Consider the following 17,370-nt stretch of genomic DNA (forward strand, 5'->3'; position numbering starts at 1 on the left):
AAAAAAATGTGAAGGGAACTGCTTATAAATGAGGCAGCGCTCTGGAGGCCTCCTGAGGGACTGGATTCCAACACTGCATTTGTACCTTTCCGGAGCCATGCGAATCCCCTAATGAAATTTCATTTTTTAATTTGGAAGTTTAATAAGTCCGTTTCTAAAAGGCTGGGTACAGTGGCTCACACATGTAATCCCATCACTTTGGGAGGCCAAGAAGGGAGGATCACTTGAGGCCAGGAGTTTGAGACCAGCCTGGCCAACATGGTAAAACCCTGTCTCTGCTAAAAATACAAAAAATTGGCCAGGTGTGATGGCACACACCTGTACTCCCAGCTACTTGGGAGGCTGAGGCATGAATAATTGCTTGAACTTGGGAAGCGGAGATTGCAGTGAGCCGAGACCATGCCACTGCACTCCAGCCTGTGACAGCAACATTCTGTCTAAAAAAATAATAATAATAAAATGTTACTTTTAAAAACCAAAGTAACTGCAAAGAGCCTTTGCGCTCTCATGGTGCAATGTCCAGAACAGCAGCAGGCCCAGGCCTGTGGGGCACTGAAGCTGCCTTCCAGCTCATTTCACCAACCTACCCCACAAATGCCCAGCTGCACCCAGCAGGTTGCTCTGCCCGCCCTGAGCTCTGAGATGCTGCCAATTCTCCCCAACCAGAGGAGCCAACACCTTGGGGTGGGGCGACAGTGCAGGGCAGCGCACACCTAGCTCGAGGTGGGGTGACAATGCGGGGCAGGGCACGCCTACCTGCGCAGCGTGAAGCGCACTGAGTCCTCGTTGTGGGTGGCCACCATCACCTTGGCCTTGGTGTTATGCTTCAGCTCCTCTAACACATGGTCCAGGCACCTGTGGAGAGTGCCATGTGAGCCCAGTTCCAGGCCTGTGGTTACCTGTGCCTTGTTACCAGCTGCACAGGGAGGAGGCCAAGGCCAGGCCCAGGGCCATCTGGTGAGCTGGCTCTTTCCAAGGGTGCCCACAGCATCAGGAGGAATGGGAGCAGCATCTGCCCCTCCCAGCGCCTCATGAAAAAGACCAGCAACCAAGAACAAGCGAACGACGTCTGGGGCAGACAATTCGCTCAAAATGAGGTGGGGTGCAGCATCCCTGTATCTAATGTGCCATGACTCTGGACCAGCCCACACATGCCCATGAGTCTCAAGACAGACACAGCTTTGCTTCTAGGGAGGGGTCCTACAGTGCACCCCTGGCCCTGCAAGGAAATGAAAGAGAAGCAGGTCTGTGGGCCACAGTGGGGGTGGGCATCCTGGGGCACCAGGGTGCCTGAGCAGTACAGACCCCCTGCAGGGAGGACACTCAGCAGGCTTGACCATGTGCACATTCTCCCTGACCCAGCAATTCCATTTCCAGGAACCTAGGACAGCTGCATCCTCCGACACAGAACCCCTGATGGCCTGTGTGTACTGTATGTCCAGGTGACAGTATGTCCAGTGAGTCCCTATGACAACCACCAGACTGAAAACCAGTAAGATCAAAGACGCTGGACACACAGCCCTGGGCACCCCATGCTGGCTGTTAACAGTGCGGCTCTGCAAGCCCACACAAAGGGACCCAGATGGAATGCGAAATGAAAAACGCATTGGGCAGAGGACACACTACAACACAAACAACAACACTGCAGATGTGTGCACTGTGGCACGACATGCCAACGAGGAAACGCTTGGGGTCTCTTTGCATGTGCAACATGCACACACACCTCTAAGGAAAAGCCCATGGTCAGTCGGCCGGTGCTACATGAAAAGATCACCAAGAGAACTAGAGAGTAAAAGGAGGCGCAGAGCAGCTGATGGGCGATCCCACTGCGGGAACTGAAAAGCAAACAGGCAGAGCCTGCGGGGCAGAGGAGGCAGGGCACTTGTGCACATCTCTGGATCTAAGTGTCTGCAGGAGCCGGCTCAGGGAACAGTGGCCGATTTTGCTTTGTTCAATTGGCATTTTTATATTTATAAAAGAATAACCTTAATATTTTTGAAAAAGCAATACATAACACCAAAGCAGAGGAAATACCAGTTCTGACCTCAGGACACATACGGCTGCCACTCCTGCTGGGGGCTTCTGGCTCCAGCAGGGTAGGACACGGGCAGCCCCAGCAGCCTCTCCAAGCCCCTCTCTCAGTCCCAGATTCTTGGCATCCCACCCTGGGAAGATGGAGGTGTGGGAGAGCTGCGCACCTGTGGTACATGGCGTTAGTGGCCTCGTACGTGGGGTTGATGGGGTCCTCACAGCCGATCTCTGCTGCACGGGCTCGCTCCTGGGCCATGTATGCGCCCCGCACCAGCTTGGACCCAAAACACCAGCCCTCACGGCGAGCCAGCTCCACATCCAGGGTCACATTGTCATAAGCATCCTGTGGGGCCAGGGCCAAAAGTCGCAGGGAGCCTGGGCAAGCCCAAGTGACAGCAGGATGGGGCCTTCCTGGGCCCATGTGCCCCCAGGTATAGTCACCAGAGCTGGGCAGCAGCTGCCTGGGGAGGTGCTGCTCAGGGCACCTGGAGCAGGTGTGGTTGAGGATGGGCCCCCAACCTCTGTCCCCAAGGGGAAATGGCAGTGGGGACATCTACAGCCTCCTGTGTGGCCGGTGGACAGCCCTGTAGGGGCAGCCCAGGCACCAGTTGCCATCACGTGCTCTAGACTCCCAGGCCAACAGTGGGAGGAGTGCGTACTGTGGGCTCCTACCTGGACCCCTCCCCATGCCACCCTGTGTCCTTCGGGCACCCAGCTCACCCCTGAGAGCTCTGGACCTGCTAGGGTCCCTAAGCAGCCTGGGGCCCTCAGGCTGGGCTGGGGGTCCTGCCTTGAAGCATCCCTGAGCTCCCTGAATACATGTGACATCCTGGGTAAGTCCTTCTGGCAAGGGCCCAGAGCTTTCATCAGGTTCTTAGAGGGGTGCTCAACTGAAAACGAGCTTGAGGAAACGGTCATGTGAAGCCTTCCAAGTTGGGGGTGTCGGGCACATCTAGTGGATCCTCATAAAGATTGCTGTCTTCCTCCTGCTCATTAAACACTCTTGGCTGGTTCTGAGGAGAGGAGGGGCTGCAGGCAGCAGGCATCGGCAGAGACCTTTCTTCCCCCTCTGAGGCAGTCACCCCAGCCTCAACCTCCTCTGCAGGCCTGGCTGTGGCCACCACCCAGGGGCCTCTTTCCTGGACCGTGGGGTCTGCTCTGGGTGAGCTGTGCTGTAGAAGACCCCAACAGCCCCTCAGGGGCACAGCCCACTCTCTCCTCCATCCCACGAGCTCCTTGGCAGGTGCTCAGCATGGAACCAGGCAAATACCACAGAGCTCAGATGAGAGGAGCCCCTCCTGTGGCCGGTCTCCAAGCCCCCAGGCAGGCAGGCAGGGGCTGGGCGGGAGCCGACCTTGAGGTAGCACTGGTGCGTGCTGAAGATGAGCGGCCTCTCCACGTTGAACCTGCGCTGCATCTCCTGCGTCAGGTGGCTGATGGCGGGCTGGAAGTAGGTCTGCTCGGCATCCACCATCAGCCGCACACCCACCTCTGTGGCTTTCTGAGAGGTGCAGGGGAGGGGAAGGGGAGCAGTTGTTGCTCAAGTGAGGCAGGTGTCCTCCTGTGCATGAGTTTCAGGTCTCCAGGGCCCCAGCCCTCTGCCTGAGCAGGGCAGCTCACATTGGCCAGGATACCCATCTGCTGCAGCATCCTTGTCATCTGCAGCTCCTCTTCCTCAGTAAACTGGGACAGCAGGGGCTCCAGCTGTCCTGTCTAGGAGCACAGCACACAGTCAGGCCAAGGCCCAGGCTAAACCGCTCACTGTTCCCGGCCCACGGGAACCCTCTCACCCCCTGACGCAGGGCTGGGAGGGAGGGCCAAGGGGACACAGCAACACAAGTGTCCTGGAAACCCCAACCCAGCCAGTGCACTGCCCTACAGGGGGCCTGGCGGTGCCATGACAGAGCTCGGTGCCCATGCCAGTGGGCCCCAGGCTCAGTCCAGGCCTGCACCCCAAAGTTGTACTCTAACAGCCTCCCCACTTCCCACAGAGGCCCCACCATTGTGGGAGGGCCCCTGCAGCTCCCATGTGACACTGTGGAAATGAATACTGATCACCCAATCATCAAACAGAAGGGTTCCATCCAGATCAGGGAGAGGGCCCAGGAGGAAGAACCCCTGGCTACAGGCAGATAGGATGGCTGTGCAGCACTCACTGACACGTGGCTGGAGACCAGGGCACGCTCCAGGATGAGGCCTTCACGGAGCTGGTGCTCAGAGGCCATGGGGACCCATCCCACAGGGTCCCTGCAGCACAGGGCCTACCGCTCACCCCTTTGCTGGCCCCAGCAGCCTTGTCTCACTGGGCACAAACAGTACCTCTAGATCCCTTGCTATACCATGCTATGTCTCCGACAGCTGGCGGCCATGGTGTACGGCCGCACTGTACACGCTGTGCTGCACCCTGAGTCTCTGGGTTGGGAGCTCTAAGTTTGAGGCTGGGCCCTTAGTGGACCGGGGCTAGATGTGTCATGGAAAGCTGCCTCTCTCTGCAGAGTGTCTTCTGAAGGTGATTCTGTTCTTCCAATCCCCACTTAGGCTGTTCTTTCAAGCAGACTGCCAGTTCCTGGGCCCCCTCCCACAGGTAGAGAAGTCTCATTCCCCTCCCCACCAGCATATAGGCTGGCCTGGTGACTCGCTTCTAACAAATGGTTAGAAGAACTTGGCAGAAATACACCGTGTGACTCCTGAGGTGAGGCAGGAAAAGGTAACCCAGCTTCTGCCTGGCTCTCACGTCTCAGGGGACACTGGCCCTTAGAACCCAGCTGCCATGTTGGGAGAAAGCCCAAACCACAGCCAGCACCAACTTCCAGACATGTAAATGGGTGCCTCCACCAGGACCCAGGCCCACTACTCTGTGAGTACTGCTACCCAGGAGACCCCAGGGGAGGACCGCCCAGCCGAGTCCTGTCAACCCCAGAACCATGAGGGAGAAGCAGAGTGACTCTTGCATCTCAGGCCTCTGAAGTTTGGGGTAACCTGGGGCACAAGGACAGATGACTTGGGGAAGGCCCCCAGACACCCTCTCCTTCTGGTACCTCAAGGCTCTGCATGGGTCTCTGTCCCACCAAGCCTCCTGTGGACACTAGTGGGTTTGTCTTCTTTCCCCTGGACCATAGGGGTTCTGTGGGGCCATAGTGTGCAGTGATCTTGGTCATGTTACATTCCCAGAGTGGGCAACAAGAGACACTCAGGGCACATTGAGCTCCCTTCTTAGCCCAGCGCCCTGCTGAGCTGGGCCTCACGGAGGAGCGGAGGTGTCACCTGTGCGTTAGGGACCACCAGGTGCTTGGAGAGCTTGGTCCTGCTGTCGATGAGGCTGCTCCAGTCCTGCAGGTACACGGTGCTGTGGGAGGAGGTGCATCAGCAGAGTGGGTGACCCCACCTGTGGGTGCTAGGGTCCAGTGGAGGATCCAGGCCCAAACCAGTCTGTTCACCAACCACCACAAAACCTACCTCGATGTACATTTTTAAAAGGCAGAGAAAATGAAAATATTGTTATCTGTTTAAAAATTTCAAATCAGTGGCATGCAGTGGCTCAAACTTGTAATCCCAGCACTTTGGGAGGCTACGGTGGGCAGATCCCTTGAGCCCAGCAGTTTGAAACCAGCCTGGGCAACATGGTGATACCTGGTCTCTATGAAAAATACATTCATTTAAAAAATTTAAAAAAAAAAACAAACACAAACAGTCCTGCATCTAGGTGGCTATGAAAACACTGAGTACCCTAGGGCTGTTTTGAGCTTGTGGAGAGGCCGAGCAGAGGCAGCCAGGCCAGAGGTGGACACTGCTCCAGGGAACCAGGGTGAACACAGTGGGCAAGGCTGGCAGTGTGTGAGGATGGCTCACTACCGCCCCACCCCGTCACCTCCCCATTTCAACTTGGGGTCCTGGTGACCTCGGTCCCAGCCCCTGGCTCACAGGATGGGATGTGGGGCTTTGACCCTTCACCTGCCAACGTGAGCTCTAGGGAGGGCTGAGAGTGACACCTGTGCTCTAGACCAGATAATTCTAGAAGGAGCCCTCTCTGGGGTCTCTGCTGGCCCTGTGTCTACCCTGCCCAGCCCAGCCCCAGCCTCTGGGACTCTAAGGCCGTCAACTTCTGCTGTGTGAAAAGGAGTTCCTTCAGCACTGTCATCCCCAAGGCCCACCCTCTCAGGCAGGGCAGCCAGGACTGGAAGACACCGCTGGGTCTCTGCTGGAACCATGGCTGATGGTCACATCCTCTCAGCCTGGGGGCTGCTCTCACCCAGACACTCCCAGGGTCTCTGCTGTGAACCAGTCCTCAATCTCAGCCCTGGATGTGATGTCCACCTTTGTGATGCTTTCCTTGAGAAGTGAGAAGGCCTGGATCAGTCCCATTCACTCACATTTTATCCTTCCCCCAACCCATTGGCCTCTGGTGCCATGTTTGGCTTTATTCATTGTTAGCGAGAACAGGATCCATTTCTGGTTTCTTTCGACTGCATAGACAGGTCTATTCCCGCCCTGATGCTGATACATGCCCGCTCCCTGCCCAGCTGGCTCCCCAGCCCTCCTGCCACCATCTCCTCCCTCTGCTCAGAGTCCCTCAGACCTTCTCTTCCTCCCTAGGCCAACCCCAGGAGCTGCGGAGTGAGGCCCATGCCCTTGATGAGTTCCCAGAACCACCTCAGACCACTGCCCGCCATCCCTCACTGTGGGCACCCAGAGTGCTCACGCCCTCACAAGCCCCAGGAAAGAACAAGGGGGGTGCTGTCCCACCTGCAACACCGCCACCTCCAGCTTGGTGTCCATGGCAGCCAGGCCCACCTGCCCTTGCTCCGCGGCCATTTGGTGAAAGAAGCATCTCCATTTGGTCGGCCTGTCTGAGAACTGCAGCTGCAAATGCAGGCCTGAATGCCATCTGCGCACACACCCCCTGCCCGCCCCAGTCCCCACACAGCCCCTGTGGCTGGCTCAGGCCTCCAAGGCACGGGCATCTGTGCTTGTAGTGAATGCCCACAGCTGCCCTGAGGACTTGCCCAGCACCAGACTCTACAGGTGAAAGGTTACAGCCCTTACCAGAAACTGGGGTCTCCCCAGTGCCGTGAGCTTAATGGCTTAGAAGTCGTCGTCGTTGGCTGCACCTGTCAGAAGCCACAGGAAAAGCCTTGAGGGCCCTGAGAGGTGCACAGAGGCAGCGCGGGGTGGGATAGGGAGGGCTGCGGCCTGGCCAGCCCGCAGCAGGCTCTTGGCCCCACCCCACCCCGCCCGTGAAGGCCTCACACATGGCGCTCTGGAGGCCCTGTGCAGATAGGAGGAGGCTCCGTGGCGGGGTTTGTGTTTGCCATGCAGGTGTGGGACAGCTCGGCAGGGGACAGGACAAGAACTGCCTGTCCCCTGCCGAGCAGCTCCATGGGGTTCCTGCCTCAGTTTCCCCCCGTGACACCAGCACCACAGGCTGCTCGCACGTGAGTCACAGGACCCAGAAACACCAAGCATAGCTAAGCAGGGCCCTCTTGCTCAGAACTCCACCCCAGAGCCGGGCTCTCCCAGGAAGCTCTGATCAAGTACAGGTTCCTGCCCCCGGGCAGCTGGCTCTGCAGTCCCACCCTGTCCTCCAGGCCAGCCCTTCTGCAGCATTCTTGCCCCTGACACTTCTTTCCAAGCAACACCAGACATACTCCTTTAAAGTGAACGCAGCTCTTACCATCTCATCATGTTTAACACCACCCCAAAGGAGCATCTGCTTCTGCAGGGCCTTCTCCTTCCATCTGCCCCGGCAGAACAGGAAATGGGCAAGGAGAAGACACCCCTCACCCTGATGGCCCAGCATTCAGCTGGCCACTCTGACCCTAGCCCCAGTCAGGAGGCGGCTTCCAGGCACTGCTCAGAAAGGCCAGGTGCAGTGGCATGCACCTGTAATCCCAGCACTTTGGGAGGCCGAAGTGGAAGGTTCGCTTGAGCCCAGGAGTTTGAGACCAGCCTGGACAACACAGCGAAACACCATCTCTACTAAAAAACATGAAAATTAGCTGGGTGTGGTAGTGTGCGCCTATAAACACAGCACTTTGGGAGGCCAAGGCAGGGTGATCACTTGAGCCCAGGAGCTCCAGGCCACCCAGGGCAACATATTGAGACCTCATCTTTTTTTTCTTTTTTGAGATGGAGTCTCGCTCTGTTGCCCAGGCTGGAGTGCAGTGGTGCTATCTCGGCTCACTGCAACCTCTGCCTCCCAGGTTCAAGCGATTCTCCTGTCTTAGCACCAGGAGTAGCTGGGATTACAGGCACATACCACCACACCCGGCTTATTTTTTGTATTTTAGTAGAGACAGGGTTTCACCATGTTGCCTGGGCTGGTCTCAGGCAGTCCACACACTTCAACCACCCAAAGTGCTGGGTTTACGGGCATGAACCACCATGCCCATCCATGAAACCTCCTTACAAAAATTTAAAAAAAAAAAAAAAACATAGCCAGGTGTGGCAGCATGCACCTGTAGACCCAGCCACTCAAGAGGCTGAGGTAAGAGCATAGCTTGAGCCCAGGAGGTCTAGGCTGCAGTGAGCTATGATCACACCACTGCACTCTAGCGTGGGCGACAGAGCAAAACCCAATTTCATTTGGGGAAAAAAAAAGAACACAACAAGCATGGGACCCGCTGCCCTGACGGAGGGCTGCTGGAGCCAGCATGAGGTTATGCAGGGTTAGGTGTATCTCTAACACTAAAGGACACTGGGCTTTGGTGACCTCTGGCTTCTCTAGCCCTGGAAGCAGCTGCTCCCCCCGCCTCTGGTTCCCAGAGTCGGGGTCAGGGAGGGGTTCACAGGCAGATGGTGTGGCACCAACTCCCTGAACGGAATCTCCACCCTGGGCTAAGGGTGGCTCCACAGCTGACATGGACCAACTTCCTGCAGCTCCTGGTCCTGACCCTGAACCAGGGAGAAGGGTGGGGAGCATGAGGCAGGGTCAGGGAACAGGGAGCTTGGGCGGGGGCAGGAGGTACCATCTTGGAGGCAGCAGGGCCCCTCAGGAAGGGGCTGAACAGTGTGGAACCCAAGTGAGACCGGAACCCAGCCCTCTGGCTCCTGCACCAGCTTGGCGTTCACCCACCAGCACCTCCATGAGCCCAGGGGTCTGCCCAGGCCAGGGCATGGCAGGGGTATAGCTAGCAAAGAGGAAGCCCCACCTGAGGCCTCGATGCAGCTCAACAATGTTTCCATGTGGCTGTCGCATTTGGCCTCGTTGGCGTAGAAGTAGGTGCAGGCACTGATGACGCCATGTCTGCGGTCCCCGAAGGCCCAGTGGGCCTGGTATTGCTTCTCCCACTTGTTCGTGCCTGGAATGGTGAATGCACAGCCTGGGCACAGCTTCAAACACCCACCCCAGCACCCACATGCCAACGTCCCAGAGCCCCTCCCCTCAGGAAGGCCCCAAGGGCAGTGGCCTTGCCAGCTTGGCCCCAGCACTGCGCTGCCCCATAACTCCCATCCCCAAGCCCACCCTCCTCTCTGCACCAGGCTCTTCCACCTGGAGTGCTGCGTCGCCCGGCTAAGCCTCCTCATGAGGCCAGGACAGCAAAGCCTCCTTAACAAAGGCCTGGGTCCCCCAGGAGGCTGTGAAAAAGAAGCAGGGCGTCTCCTTCTTCAGATGCTTGTGAGTATGTCAAAGCCCAAAGCAACAGGGCAACTGCCCTGGACATAGGAACCCGGGTACCAACTTGTGCCCCAGGCTAGACCCTCCTGAGCCACCAGGCGGTGTGCAGGGTGGGGAGGGTGTCTGTTCATGCAAGGAGGCCTCTCACTCACCACTGCCATCCCTCTCCGCAGGTGAGGTGCAGGACCTGTGGGAAGGAGAGGGAGGGCAAAGGTCAGGGTCACAGCACCTGGGCCCCAGACACAGGCAAGTTCTCCCTGAGGTTGCCTGGAGAGCCTCACCACAGCCCCAGGGGAGGGCAGGTTCCAAGGGCAGGCCCCAGCCCCACCTTATCCTGGGGTGGAACACCTGGGCCAGGGAGAGGCAGCAGTTTATGGGCTGTTATGTCCTAAGGTCTCAGGAGCCTGGGGCTCCTTGTGGGTGGAGAAATCCAAAGGATATGCCTGAGTTCTCTGAACAGCCCAGGGCTGGCTGCAAGTACAGGAGCATTCCTGGTTCCAAGACAGAGCCAGCCAGGGCTGAGAGGAATGGAGGCGGGAAGGCACAAGCACACAGAGGTCCCCAAATCCCCAGCAAGGCCCCCTTCCTCAGGTCTCCACCCGAGAGCCAGGGTCTCCAGGCACCATTGATGCAAGCGCCAGCTCCTGCCCCACACAGCCGGCCCTGCAGTCCCGCCCTGTCCTCCAGGCTGGCCTTCCTGCAGCATTCTTGCCCCTGGCACTTCTTTCCCAAGCAATAACCAGAAAAATTTCTTTAAAGTGAAAGCAGATATTACCATCTCATCTTGTTTACCACACCCCACTCCAGGTTCCCATCACTTCCTAGTAATGCCAAAAGTCCTGGGCCCCTGGCTTGAGCACCTCGAGACCAGTGAGGCCAGGATGCAGGCTGCCCCCAACGAGGCTGGCCATGCTCTGCTCTGGCTCAGCTCTGCTCAACCCCTGTCCTTCCTGCAGGTGCCTCTCCATCCCTGCCTGGCCAGCACCCCCATGCCCACCGGAGCCTCTCTCCTAGGTTTGCCTGGTTCCCCTCCAAACCAGCCCCGCACCCCTGGCAGAGCCACTGTGAACACCCTCTTTCTCCTCCTCCTCATGGCCACAGTCTGCTTCCTGGAACTTGGTTTTGTTGCTGTGTCATTCAGGCTAACAAGAGTGGCTCTTAAATCTACTGTGACAAAGTGACCATGGTCTCCCTGGCCCCAGGAGCAGCTCTGTGGGTTATCTGACTTTGTATTCAAAGCCTGATGAAGTCAGTGGCCGTGGAGAGAGCTCGGCTGCATGGCCAACAGGATCCACAGCCTCCCTGAGGCTCCCCAGAGGTGCTTGGACCCATGGGGGCAGCTCTGCCCACACTCACAGGAGGACAGGGTACCCCTCAAGTCCCGGGAGGAGTAAAGGCAGAGCAGTGGTCAGTGAGCCGCATCCAAGAGGCCTCCACGTCAAGGGGTGTGAGGTGCCTGCTCCACCTAGCTGTTCAAGGAACAAGCCCTGGGCCAGGAGCTCCCACCAGGAGGCCTTCCCTTCCATCCACTCCTGGGCAGCCCCACATGAGCCAGGGACTCCCCACATGCTGCCAGAGCCCCTGAAGCTACAGCCCAGGAATGGGAGCTGGCAGGCAGATAAGCTCTGACTGCCTTGTACTGACAAAGCGAAGTAAGTGAAGAGGGTGGAATGTCACCGTATGACTAGGGAACAGGCAGGCAGCACATGACCCCCTGCCTGGGACAGGGAGCTCCTGGGCCCCTGGCTTGGGCACCTCAAGACCAGTCATGACATCAGCCCCAGGACCTTCACTCCGAGGCTCAGGTACAGCCAGTCAAAAGCCATCCCCAAGGGGGACCCATTGTCTATGCTAAGGCCACCCCCACAGGGAAAAGGGGGGCACATGGCACTGGCAGTCACCGGATGTTAGAGGACGAAGGGTGAACTGGTGGATGTGGGGCCCTGATCAGGTGGGGACCACATGGCAATGCCTCATTAAAGCCGGGACCCACCTCATGCTCTCCCAGCCCCACCCTTGATCATGCCCAGGGCACAGTCTATGGAAGGGCACATGCTCGCACACGTGGCCACAACCCAGGACACAGAGGAGGGAAGAGTGACAAGGGGACACGGGGCAGAGGCAGACAAGCAAGAGAGCATCTTCAGAGACAGCAGGAAGACCCTGACCACCCCCTCGGCCTCTACCGAGCTCAGCTCTGGGTGGCTGTCCCTGGTGATGTGATGCCTGTTTGAAACAAGCAGAGCATGGGGGTCCATGCCCCACCCTTGTCTAACTCTCCCCTAGAGGGAAGCCCAGCAAGCCCCTTCCTACCTGTACCTCCCTCCCCAGCTCCCCCAGCCCCTGCCTCCCCCGTCCCTGACCCCAGCCACTTGCTCAGGACACACACTGCACACACATCCCAAGTGAGCTGCCCCAGCCTGGGAACCAAGGCCCAGACCCTGCCACCAGCCAGCCCTGGGCCTGCACAGCCAGACCGATGCCCCCATCCACCCGCTAGGGTGTCCCATCACAGCCTAATCAGAAAGGTGCCTTGGCCCCTGCCCCATCCCCAAGCCCTCAGCCTGCTTGGGGGCCCCCTGGAACTCCTCTCCTGGGGTCGGGTGGGCCCTGGCCTCTGGGAAGCATGGTCCCGCCCCTCTCTAGGTGGGCACTGCCCTCCTGCACCTCCAGCTCCCACCTCCTCCTTCTTTCTTGGAAGCACTGCTGGGACTCGCTTTGCTATGCTCTCAGATGCCTCCACCCTCCCTGGGCCTCAGGGTTAGGCCAGCACCACCCACATGGCCTTAATTTGGGGCCGTGACCTCACCATCTCTCCCCAGAGCAGAGCCCATGGGCCTTGTGACAGGAAGGTAGGTTAGGAAGGCAGATCTCTAAGCAGTTCCCTACACTAGGGTCTGCATGACTGGTCACTCCTGGCCAGGCAGGCCATGCTGCCGTGTGGACATCAGACCAGCGCTTGCAAGCCCAGCTCTACTCCTGAGGCTCAGACCCCTTTGAAGGCACAGTGCAGCAGAGCTGGGTGGGTGTCCTCACCACACACACCTGTGAGGACAGGAGAGAACCCCACCCACTTCCCAGAGCTGGAGCAGGGCCCCTGTAGACAGCAGCCACCAGCAGCAATAGAGGTGCAGCCTTTGCAGGGCAAGGGACTGAGGCTCCTAAGGGCACAGGTGCCCAATCCCCTGGCAGAGTGGAGGCCAGCCAACTTCCAAACACTCAGCTTGCAGGGCAGGGAGGAAGCCCGACAGGACCACCCTGGGAAAGGAGTCTTTTCATACCAGAGGCGCCTGAGAGGAAAACCCCATTGTGAAATGAAGTCCCCACCAGACTCCTGAGGACACACAGGCTGTTGGTTATTCAACAGGCAGCTCAGCAAAGGCTGCAGCCAAGGGCCCAGGCAGCTGTGAGGCCCACAGGGCCAGCTAGGAACACAGGGGGCTGCAGGGACTGGAGCACTCCACCTTCAAAACAGCCAATCACAAGGCAGGGGCTGGGCTCTCCTGGCCAATCCTCCCTGGGCAGCTGGTGACCCACATGCTGAGGCAGGCCATGGACATTCCGTTCCCAGGGCTGGAGGCCTCATGCGACTGCCTTTCCCTCCCCTTCCCAGGTCAGCCACCTGGGGAGGGGCAGAGCAAACACCAAGGCCTGACAAGGTCCACAGAGGGCCTGTCCTGAGCCTCAGGTGGGTCAGGCCCAGCTGCTGTCAGGAGCAGGAGACCCAAATACATAGGGAGACACAGGAAGATCCCATCTTTACAAAAAAAAATTAAAAATTATCGGCCGGGCGCGGTGGCTCACGCCTGTAGTCCCAGCACTTTGGGAGGCCAAGGCGGGTGGATCACGAGGTCAGGAGATCGAGACCATCCTGGTCAACATGGTGAAACCACGTCTCTACTAAAAATACAAAAAAATTAGCTGGGCATGGTGGCGCAGGCCTGTAATCCTAGCTACTCAGGAGGCTGAGGCAGGAGAATTGCCTGAACCCAGGGGGCAGAGGTTGCGGTGAACAGACATCGCACCATTGCACTCCAGCCTGAGTAACAAGAGCGAAACTCCATCTCAAAAAAAAAAATTATCCAGGTCTGGTGGTGCATGCCTGTGGTCCCGGCTACTTAGGAGGCTGAGATGAGAAGATCACTGAGAAGGCTTAGGTTGCAGTGAACTACGCACCACTGCACTCCAGCCTGGGTAACAGAGCAAGACCCTATTTTAAAAAAAAATTGTTGATAAGAAAACAAAACAAGGGCCGGGCGCGGTGGCTTAAGCCTGTAATCCCAGCACTTTGGGAGGCCGAGGCGGGTGGATCACGAGGTCAAGAGATCGAGACCATCCTGATCAACATGGTGAAACCGTCTCTACTAAAAATACAAAAAATTAGCTGGGCATGGTGGTGCGCGCCTGTAATCCCAGCTACTCAGGAGGCTGAGGCAGAATTGCCTGAACCCAGGAGGCGGAGGTTGCGGTGAGCCGAGATCACGCCATTGCACTCCAGCCTGGGTCACAAGAGCAAAACTCCGTCTCAAAAAAATAAAAATAAAAAAAAACAAGAATAAATTTTGTCACACAAGAAAATTATATGAAATTGAAATTACTGTGGCCGTCCTAAGCCAGAATGAAGCCGCTGTGGCAGAGAAGGTGTGGTCCAAGGCTGACAGTCTGCGCTATCCGGCTGTTTACACAAGCGTTTGCTGACCTGATGGAGGAGGCTCCACTACAGCCTCTCTTCTGCAGGGATTCCTGACCCACAGGCAGGTCCCACTGCCTGACCCTTGAGGGGCCCCAGCCTGCCCTGCAGGTGTGGAACCTCCCAGGCCTGGCCCTTGTCCCAGTGTCAGTGGAGAACAGAAGTGAAGCCAGGAGCAGTGTGGCAGGCCAGCCCAGAGTCTGCTCCTAGAGGTCACTAACCTGATACAGAGCCTCTTCACGGGACAGTACGTGTAGAGGGCGGTTGGTACCACCCTGACCCACCCTCCTGGGCATCAGGGCAGAACAACAAGACCATGTTGCCTCTGCTTCTTGGAGCAGTGCCTGGTTCATGGGAGACCATGCAAGACCAACCATTCTTTGCAAAGTGCTTGGTTCATGCGCTGGTGCCTCTGCCCCGCCAAGCAGTGGGCTAGATAAGGCCAAGGGCCATTCTGTGCTCAGCCTCCTCAGGCCTCACACACACCAGGCCTCCCATGAAAGCCCAGAGCTGCCATCCGCATGAAGCAAAAATGCAAGAACTCCAGGCAGAATCCAGGAGGGTCGTCGGTGTTTGGGCTGACCAAGCTCTCCTAGCCTTGGCCTCCGCCCAGCAGCTGGACACGCCCCAGCTGCTCCCACTGGGTGCTCCAGGGTCATCATCAGAGCACCCGCAGACACCCAGCAGGCCTTACTCCATCTTCCTGTGCTCAGCCTCCTCGGAGCCTAGGTCCTCCTCCACTCCGTAGTCCAGGATGGTGCCAACGCCGAAGGCCTTGTTGTGCCGGATCAAGGGCTGGATGGACTCCTGGTCCTCACCGGCTACAAAGTGCCCATAGAAGGTCATCTTCATCAGCTTCTTGAATAGCCTCTGACCTAGAAGTTTCCCGGCAACATACAGCAGCTGAAAGGTAAAGGGAAGCCACTGTCCTGGGCTGCCTGAATTTCCCTTCCCCAGCAGGGCACTTCTCTCATCCCCAACCACAACACGTAACCCCAGCCATGGGGCCTCGATATGTTGACTGGGCTTTCAGTGTTGATTTCATGGTGAAGACCACCCGAAGCTGCCTGCTTCTCCACTCTGTCTATCACTCCAGTTCCCATCCAGGACAGAGAGACCACAGGAGGTGCTGCCTGCTTGCCTGAGCACACTGTTCCCACCTGGACTCTGACCCTTCAGGGGCCCACTCATGGATCACTCAGCAGCACAAAGTGGGTGCCTGACAACCACTTGGCAGATAAAAAGGAGAATGGCCGGCCTCCCAGGGGACAGCAGCGGGCATTTTGAGACCATCCTATGTTTCCACACCTTGGCAGTTCTGCTGGGGAAGAGGAGAATCTAACCTGACTTTCTAGTACTTGAGTGCCCAGATTTTTCAATGTTTTTTTTTCTCTTATCCAAAGTCCCTAAAACAGTGTGACTGACACGCAGGCAGCCCCAAATGGATGCTAAATAACAAATGTGTGAAACTCAGGCTGGGTCTGCGCCCAGCTCGAGGGAGGCATGCCCTGGCAACAAGGACAATGAGCTAGGTGACCGTCCACAGGGCCTGTGAGATGACGCCCGCCCCGTAACCCATGGGCTCTTCAGGGTCATCTGGGGCTGACCAGCCACTCTGATGGACGTACCCCTGAGGAAGACACTGCCCAGGAACTGCTCAGCTGTCTCCTCCAATCACATTTTGCCACATCGCTCATTCGGATGTCCCAAGCTGCCATGCACTAAGCACCTTTTATGGACTGCAAACAACCAAAGGAAACCAACCAGAATCTCACAACCTGGTGGTAAGGGAACCCCAAAGGGAAAGGAGGGACTCTGCCTATGACTCAGGACAAGGGGATGGGGCAGTGCCTACAGGGTAGGCCATGGGTATTTACTAACCTAGATCCAGGAGTGGGGCTTGTCAAGGTGAGGAGATGGCATGGAGAACTGGGGGAGCTCCAGCACAGGGGAGAGCCAGGGCAGGAAGGACAGGGACAACGAGAGGCTGCTGGGAGAGGAGGGCTGAGTGCGATGCTCAGAAGCACATCTCCGCCCTGTGTCTGCCGCCCCTGCCAATCAGCCCCAACACAAGAAGAGCCTGGATTTCTCAAACCCGATGGATACTTGAACTCCGTTTTTGTGGGGAGCATCTCTTGAGACCATAATTTCAGGAACTTCTAGTCTAAGCAGAAGCATTAGCGAGTCAAACACTGTTACCCGCAAGCCAGCCCTGAGCACCCACACTCAGGCCCACAGGCAGGCATGGCCCACCCCCACCCCACCTTACCCTCAACATTGGTGCCCCATGGAGACACCGCCTGACCGTCACCCCTGGGCACGCCATGGGCAGCTCCAAGGACCAGGGTTTCCCAGGCAATCACCCCTGCCTTCCTGCAGCCTCCATGAAGAATCTGACTTTACTACATTTTGTTATTTTATAAAGAGGATTAGAAACCGGAAAACCAGCATGCCGACATCTGAGAAGCAATGTTCTCTGTCTCTCACTGAGCCTGAGCTTGGCCTCGTTCCTGCCAGGCAGCACCCAGGGAGAGCTGGGAGGACAGGACAGGTCTGAAACATATCAAAGATCACCCAAGTGGCAGTCAGGAGAACGGGGGACCTGAAAACCATCACTTGGCTCAGTCACGTCCAGTCTGAACCATCAGAAACACAACAGGAGGGAAGGTGGCAGCTGTCCGCTGCAGGGGCTGGCACAATTGCCACACAGGGCCATGCAGTCTCTCTCGACCTAACTGCTCGCCTCTACACAGCCAGCTCCAAATGAAGGGGTGAGAGCCAGGCTGCACTGGCTCCAGGGATGCTTCCTAACAAAGACAGGGGGCTGTGGGACTGGGACTGGGCCTGGGCCGAGGCTGGAAGCTCCCTGCACAGGGCTGCAGAAGCACAGAGGCAGGGCTGGCAAGTTTATCTATTTTTTTAGAGGCAGGGTCTCACTCCTGGGCTCAAGAGAAACTCCTGTCTCAGCCTCCAGAGTAGCTGCAACTATAGGCATGCACCACCACGCCCAGCTAACTTTTTTTTTTTTTTTTTT

The 17,370-nt window shown here is 57.5% G+C and overlaps 1 protein-coding gene across 1 annotated transcript in view; it reads right to left on the reverse strand.

Annotated features, from left to right (window-relative positions):
• Positions 1-15,277, reverse strand: part of LOC108291612 (proline dehydrogenase 1, mitochondrial-like) — an 18,981-nt gene extending 3,704 nt beyond the window's left edge. The window contains 11 exon segments of the mRNA XM_017512033.2: positions 757-855; positions 2,199-2,374; positions 3,386-3,532; positions 3,652-3,744; positions 5,296-5,377; positions 6,281-6,360; positions 6,775-6,891; positions 7,075-7,139; positions 9,180-9,329; positions 9,799-9,833; positions 15,031-15,277. Coding sequence (XP_017367522.1) covers positions 757-855; positions 2,199-2,374; positions 3,386-3,532; positions 3,652-3,744; positions 5,296-5,377; positions 6,281-6,360; positions 6,775-6,891; positions 7,075-7,139; positions 9,180-9,329; positions 9,799-9,833; positions 15,031-15,188 — 1,202 coding nt within the window. The 5' untranslated portion in view covers positions 15,189-15,277.
• Between the last annotated feature and the right edge of the window lie 2,093 nt (positions 15,278-17,370).

The sequence above is a fragment of the Cebus imitator genome, unplaced genomic scaffold, assembly GCF_001604975.1.
Source record: "Cebus imitator isolate Cc_AM_T3 unplaced genomic scaffold, Cebus_imitator-1.0 Scaffold461, whole genome shotgun sequence".
Lineage (NCBI taxonomy): Eukaryota > Metazoa > Chordata > Mammalia > Primates > Cebidae > Cebus > Cebus imitator.